Raw genomic sequence first — 7,495 nt, 5'->3', positions numbered from 1 at the left:
GGAGAAGACGGCCCTGTCGTAGAGGTCCCACGAGTCAGGGAGAACACCGCAAGCAAGTGCGGGCAGAAGGCAACGGAGTCCAGGCACGTTTTGCTCAACGGAGTCCGGTTTAGCTGCACGAGCGCGAGGATTTCGTCGGAGTCCGTGCGGGGTCTGTTGCGCGCAGGCGAGAGATAGATATGACAGGGAGGACCCACATGTCGGCGAGACGGAACACTCCCAGGCGCGCGTGTGGAACCGGAGGCAGAAGTGGGCTGGCGGGGTAGGGAGGGAGTTGGGCCGGTTGCTGGGGAATTAGGCCCAAAGCGCGAGTTTGAGTCTTTTTCCTTTTTTATTTTTATTTTGTGTTTCTAAATTCAAATTCAAAACCAAGTCAAAATCTATTTTAAATTTAAGTTCTAGTGGTATTGTACAAACTAAGATTCAACATGATACAAGTTTATTCATTCATTATCTCTAAGCAATAAAATAATAATAATAATACTTTTAAATATGAAATGCACACACACATGATTCCATTTAAGAAAAGGTGATTATGAATGGGTAGATAAATCAGATATATGTATATACTAGGTGGGTGCCCGTGCGTTGCAACGAAAACATATCGTCAGCATAGGGAACGCAGCTCCTACCAATCTGGTATCAAAAGTCTCGACGATCATGAACTCTGTCGCTGCCCCCAAGCAGCAGCCGCCGCCAGCATCAGACGGCCCCCAGCAACGTCCAGCGCGCTGGTCGCAGCCCCCTGCTTCGTCGGGAGCCATGATGTTTCGCCGATACTCCCCCAAATACCCAGCCTCCTTGCCGGGCAGCCCCACTGAGGGCATGGCGGCCCCGTAGCCAATGGTACGCTGTACGACGTGGTAGATGGGCTGCTCTCCCAAGAGCGCAGCGGCCTGCTGCCCCACGTAAATGGACAAACAAAAAAGTTATTGCTACAAACTTATGATCAGCTAGACCAACAAAAAACAATGTAAATGATATATAAAGTTGTTATTATGAGTAAGTTAGAAAGAGCTACAACAATACGACAACCCCATGAGGCCATGATGCACAATAACAGAGATTCACTATGCATAAAACTCCCAAGTGAACAACACATGTGATGAATCTGCTACTGACGCTAGAGCTATCAATGCTCCCCCGTGCACCATTTGCTTGCCATTCTAGAATATGAACATGAGCAGTTAGCATTGTTTACTAACCATGATAACAAATATATTTGAAGCAATCTGAAACCTAATTCAACACAAGTAATTGCATACCTGAAGAAGAACAAGTAATTTATTCATGATTCCATCCAGTTAAGGCGTCAAAAATTCTGGTGTACAATTCTCACTAAAATTCAAAATCGCTGAAACAACATGTGCCTATAAACAAGAAGAGCAATACAGGTCAAAATAGATTGCCAGGTCCTAAGATGTATGACATGAACATGTAATCTGGTATAGTAGAATATAGGCATACAAATTGTATAAACTTAATATCTCAATGCACAGAAAAGACTTAAACAACATTCAGTTCAGAGGTCTGGCATACATAAAGTTAGTAGTTGCTTGGTAATCAAATTACTTTTTATCGAAGAAACTTGTAAGCTCAAAGATCAAAAGGGATTTGTTTGACATTTAGATGTGCTAGCTGCCCACATATATTTATATTTAAAACATGTAAACCACACACAAACCATATTGGTCTACATCAACCTGTTTATTGATGCAACCTCAATTAAAAATGTGATGTCTTACAATTTTTAATAATATGCAAATATGTCGACAACCGTACATTAATCTAATCTTTTTTAGCGATATTGATAAGTCTTTGTTGTATGTTTGCAGGGATGGCATAGCGGCATGAATTATCCTCGTAACTTAACAGATCAATTACAAAGTTCCTTCGAAGAATCTTTGTATCATACACACAAAGACATAAGAGAACAAAACGTCAAATTTATATTATGTAACTGAAATGTATGTTTGAACATGAAACAAACATACTCCATTCACCCTATCAAATTCCATTCGTCTAGCACTCCCCCACATGATCATAGCTTGTAGAAGAAGTAGCTGGTATTAACCCTATAGAATAATGTTTGGCCAACTATATCATATACAATGGTTATTATAGAAAAAATTTAAACTGTTGAGAACATGGTATTGAGAAAATACCCTTTTAAGTCAATTGGAACACCAGACCGAATTGTATGTTCCCACTTAAAAATATCATCTGCCCATCCAAAATGTTTCTTGTTGTAGGCAATCTTATATTTCTTTGAGGCCATGATAATTGCTTCCGCAAACCTCTTGTATGGCATGTGTTTACACCAATCTTGAGTGGGTGTAAAGTCTATAAAAGTTACGTGCTTTTTACCATGATCGATTACGAAAAGTGCGTAGCATCCATTGAATTTCCATGGCATAAGAACCTACAAAATATCAGTCATTAGGATTGCAACGAAGTGCCTTTTATAAATACATTCGAAATGAACACATACTTACATATTTACAAACAGTGATATAATAGTTCAATGAAGGCCAACAGTCGAGTGTTTTGGCTAACTCTTCTGTTGTAGGATCCTGATGGTACTTTGGAAGTTTACCAAAACCAACCATTATCTGGATAAATATATATACATTGCCACTTGAGGATTATATGTATAGATACAATATACTACTACATTATTGATTGGAAAAAAACTTACCCAGAAACGCATGTCCACATGAGGCACCTACAGCTAGCGTGGAAATGAACAAATAAAAAGAGAAATAACAAAAAACAATGAACTCATACAGCCAATAGGGTAAAAGAAAGGAAAGTACCTGCCAGCCGAGGAATCTGTAGCCGTAAAAGGCACACCTGTCAGCCGTCACACGAACTGCTGCTGCTTGTCCAGACACCTATAAAACACGGCACATCAGCATCACTGACTAACCAGATCCTCCACCATAGGTACCACATAAACACAAGTAGTCTCTTAAACAGGTATCGTGTATTTAATATGCACGTTGACAGCAATGATAGATCATATAAGGAGAAAATTCCAGAAATTACATGTGGAATCAAGAATGCACAAATATATTGCACGTATGTCTATGCCAATATAAATCATAGAATAGGGTTGCTAGTAGCACAAGAGCCAATCCTGGTAATTTCACAACACATATACGTTGTAGGTGAATTTTATTCTGCATATTCGTTGTGTCTAAAGCTGCCATAAAATTCTGAAACGATGATGTAAGGAAAATGCTTTGTACCATAAGGTCAGTCTTAGGCAGAAAGAATCAAATAACTATGATGCAGTCAGGCTGCTTTTGAAAAATAAAATCCTTATGAGGCGAATACACGAATCATCAATAACCAGCAACACGTGAACTGTATATTGTAACCACATGAGTACACAATACATAGCGCTCATCAGTGTCATTGGATAGATTTTAGGCTTAAAGACTTGCCGCTGGTTACATTGGAAGAACTCCTAAATGAGGATGAAATTATTCAGGAGTGCAAAGCACTGAACTCAATACTCATAAACTTGTAATTTTCTTATTTGTTGTGAGCCACCAAGTATCTGTTTGCTTGACATATTATAAGATCACAAATGGGATACGCTAGTTACAACTTATATTTTGTTTGACTTATTAAATGTCGCAAGACTACTTTCTAATTGCAGACAAATTCCATATTGGGTAGGCGTCTCTCACTTTTTTTTATCAATTTCAGATTGCTCTGTAGATCACATTAGACACAGTTTGGTTTGCTCGAGCGGGTGCTGGGCCTGGGCGGTTGCGAGCTGGGAATATGGTTGTGAGCTGATCTGGACGCTCCTTTTTTATCGAAAGGTTTTCTAGGTTGAGTTGATTTCTCTGCTTCATCTGAAAACAAGTAGTAAAATTTCTTTGCCCAACCTGATGCACTTGCTTATGGAAAGGTACATATTGAATGGTTGGAACAAAGTTTTGTGTATACACTGTTTCACACAGTTTCTTGCTATCCTTGCTGCAACTGACTACTTGTTTTCAGACTCCTGAAGAGTTGCATAGTGAGAAAGTTCCAAAAAATCATATCCCTCATCCGGTTGTGACTGCTCACTTATTACTTAAATTAAACTGATGTGTAAGTATTACACTTAGATACATATATATATATATATATGTGTGTGTCTTCTGATTGAGCCCCCTCGGTTATCCTTATGAACAGACTTTTAAGGGCAACCGGCCATCACTAAGTTTGCGTCTGCCTACACTATCCGCATATGAGGTTGGACAAGTTAGCCACAACTCAAGAGGACATTATCAATACATCATTTATGCAAGTCGTTCAATCCTCAACAGGATTTTGTGCTCATTTGGGGAATTAACAGTACCTATACTCTTCAGCTTTTATCCATCTATGAGCACCGGATTGCAGTTTAGGGCTTCATATGGGGAATTAACTCATTTGATCAGTGGGGAGTGGAGCTAGGGAAGGTATGTGCATGATGTTCGTCTTGTTCAATTACATGAACTGGGCCACCATTCTGCAAGTGCCATATAATTTTCTCCCCATGCTGACATGATTGAACTTGGGACCTGATTTTAATTACGTTATCCCTGGAATTTGATGTTTTCAGTCACTCGCTTCTCAAGTGAGGAAACAGCTGCATGGAACCCGGATGGAAGGAAAACCTGTTGAGGGTTTTAACCACATCACTTCAAGTTTGCTTGCACGATATCTTGCTGTACGCTCCTTTGCTATGTCATGTCCACTAATGGTCATAATTACTCACATTTCACCATGATCTTTGGGAGCCATATAACCTTCTCTCCCCCGATTTATGCTGAAATGGGGGCCTTGAGTTGCTCCAAGATGTAAAAAAATTGCACCATGTTATTAATGGATCTTTAGAATTAACATCTACGATTGATTTGCTCTGCTGGGAAGGGAGGTTATAGAATTAATATCTACGATTGATTGCTCTGCTGGGAAGGGAGGTTCTGATCCACTGCAATTTATGCTACAGGTTAGAGCTCTTTGTGAGAAGGCAAAGGAGATTCTGATGGAGGAAAGCAATGTTCAGGTTCGCTGTTTTGTTTGCTTTGGCTTGTGTCATCAGCAATTCCATTTCATTACCAGTTGAGATATTATTTTGTTTGGGACCGGTTAACTTTTCTTCATGTCTAGCGTAAGCTTTCACCCGACCCAATTAGCAATAAAAAATTGTTTAATTCCCAGTCCACACTCTACCCCACCCCACCTTGCACAAACTAAATTTATGCATGCTAACTAAATGCGTAGATTTATGACATCTTATATTGTGCCTTCATCCCCACACATCATCGTCAAGTTCTGATGAAAGAACCCTGAACCTACCTTTTTAAGCTTTTTTGTAAAAAAATTAGTGGTGGGAAAGGAACACCTGAAGTTTCTGAAACGTATAGCTTTAACCAACATTTAATACAAGAAGATAAGATGGACCCTTTCGGATAATCTGCGCTGTTTATATGCTGGATCCACAGATGCGGCTCTTACTTGGTCGTGTTATTTGACTTTTGCCGATTTGTTTTGTTATCATTGTTGCAGCCTGTAAAGAGTCATGTTACTATATGCGGTGATATTCATGGACAATTTCATGATCTTGCTGAACTCTTCCGAATTGGTGGAAAGGTACCTCACTATTTTCTGTTCATTTGCTTCTGTTTAATCTCTGATTTAGTAAGGAACATGTTCAAATTTCAGTATCTTGAAACTTTCACATCTACGAGTGTCCAGATATGAACTACTTGTTTATGGGAGATTATGTTGACCGTGGTTACTACTCTGTCAAAACTGCCACAGTAGCACAGACATGTCTATGTTCATCCTCATATGTAGTGCTTGTTTGAACCAAACCAAACTGCGCTGAAGGGCCCCTTCATGTAGTAGTCAGTGGCGGATCCAAAGGGGGGGCAAAGTGGGCCATGGCCCCCCCTCAATTTTATACACCCCTTTATACCTAATGATTATTTAGTATTAAATGTAGAAAAAAATCGAAGTTTTAGATAGTATAAAGTCTTGTTCTAAATCTCTAAAACTAATAGCTAGTTGCTAAAATTACCTAAGAGGTTTAGAATGGATCAACTAATTGTTAGTTATACCCCTCAAATAAGTATTAGTTGTTAGATGTCCCAACCCAGCTAAAATCAGTTAACAATTAGCTCTAGAGGTTTGGAACATAGCCTAAAACAACCATGTTATGAGCCTGCTCGCCGGATCCTCTCGATCCAGTCCTTGCATCTACCAGTCTGACTCTAATCTTCCCAACAGCACCTAAACCAGTCTGCTCGCTGCCTCGTTTCCGCCGCCGATCCATTCCCTTCCTGACGCCACCCGACTTCGCCCCTTCCTGACGCCTCCGTCCTTTGTCCTGTTTTTATCGTGACGTCGATCCGCTCGACAAGCTAGATCTCGCTCGTCGCAACGATATGACTTGTCCCCTACAGTCGGCGGACTTGACGAACTAGAAAATCATGGCTCTCATGTGATCTTTTTGGCCCCCCCTAAATTTTGGTCCTGCGTCCGCCACTGGTAGTAGTGATTTGGTTACATCGTTCAATGCCTCTAGAAGTCTATAGTCGTGTGTAGTTCATGAAAATATATGTTGACTGCTGGTAGTGTAAGAGGGAATTGGAGAGTAAAGAATGTGTATGTGGATTCATTTATTTTTCTCTGCTGTGGTCTCATGAAGTATGATAGAAAGAAAAAGGAACAACAGCTGCTTGCAGGATTAGTGCCAAGAAACGCAGCGAAAAAGCCCGCAATCTCCGGCACGCACAGAACGAAGCTTCCTATTCTCTTATCCACTTAGCTTTGTTCATGCAGGTAGTTAATTTCAAAACCATTGTGCAGATCGACTTTAGTTCATACAATGTTGGTGATGAAGACTATTGTGGTTATGACTATAGCCTTGTAGGGCAGCTTTCAGAAGTTAGGATTGTTTACCTCAACCGTTTTGTTCAAGAGGTATGGTGTTTCTAGCTTATTTAGTTTCTTAATCCTACAAATGATTTAATCTTTCTCCCTCCCTTCGCTTGGTGTGTGCAGATTATCAGTTATTTTATGGGACTTGTGCCAAAAAGTTCTGATGCCGTTGTAAAGCTGAAAGACAATAAGACTAACTCAGAGAAGTGGGTTAGCAAAACCGATATGGAAGGGTCACCTGCTCTCACATTGGATGTTTCATTCAGCAGGCCTATAATTGTTATGCCCCGTGAAACTGATAGTAATAAATTATGGCCCCAGATTGGTCTGTTGACACCTAACTGTTTGGGCCCCAGAGTTGGTAAAAGTTTTTAATGCAAGAAACTATTTGCTACTATCAACGAACATCCTTGACTTTTTATGCAAATAAATATAGCTGCAGAACCAACTTGTCAGTTTTTTAATAATTAAATGTGTCGTCATCATATTTGATCTCCATAAGATGTACAGCGTCTCCTTTAATTATCAAGGGAGAAAAATTGCACTTGGAATGGTCTTGAAT

General features: G+C 40.0%; 1 protein-coding gene and 2 long non-coding RNA genes across 4 annotated transcripts; 2 read left to right on the top strand and 1 right to left on the bottom strand.

Annotated features, from left to right (window-relative positions):
* Positions 1-1,630: 1,630 nt before the first annotated feature.
* LOC103635332 (uncharacterized) lies at positions 1,631-2,896 on the bottom strand. Its single transcript, XM_020543278.2, has 4 exons — positions 2,699-2,896; positions 2,496-2,612; positions 2,166-2,422; positions 1,631-2,075 (listed from the first exon to the last, which is right to left on the bottom strand). Exons 1-4 carry the CDS (start codon positions 2,708-2,710, stop codon positions 2,042-2,044), a joined length of 420 nt encoding a protein of 139 aa, XP_020398867.1. The 5' UTR covers positions 2,711-2,896; the 3' UTR covers positions 1,631-2,041.
* A 1,296-nt stretch (positions 2,897-4,192) lies between these two features.
* LOC103635330 (uncharacterized) lies at positions 4,193-4,685 on the top strand. 2 transcript variants are annotated; one of them, XR_557306.2, is made up of 3 exons: positions 4,193-4,263; positions 4,374-4,463; positions 4,607-4,685. It is a non-coding gene; the product is annotated as an uncharacterized lncRNA (long non-coding RNA). The 2 variants fall into 2 exon arrangements; XR_557305.2 differs by lacking the exon at positions 4,193-4,263 and having other exon boundaries at positions 4,270-4,463.
* A 181-nt stretch (positions 4,686-4,866) lies between these two features.
* LOC103635331 (uncharacterized) lies at positions 4,867-5,805 on the top strand. Its single transcript, XR_557307.2, has 3 exons — positions 4,867-5,053; positions 5,557-5,640; positions 5,739-5,805. It is a non-coding gene; the product is annotated as an uncharacterized lncRNA (long non-coding RNA).
* The last annotated feature ends 1,690 nt before the right edge of the window (positions 5,806-7,495 follow it).

This window comes from Zea mays, chromosome 8 (genome assembly GCF_902167145.1).
Source record: "Zea mays cultivar B73 chromosome 8, Zm-B73-REFERENCE-NAM-5.0, whole genome shotgun sequence".
NCBI lineage: Eukaryota > Viridiplantae > Streptophyta > Magnoliopsida > Poales > Poaceae > Zea > Zea mays.
This window is presented reverse-complemented; position numbering and strand designations above follow the sequence as displayed.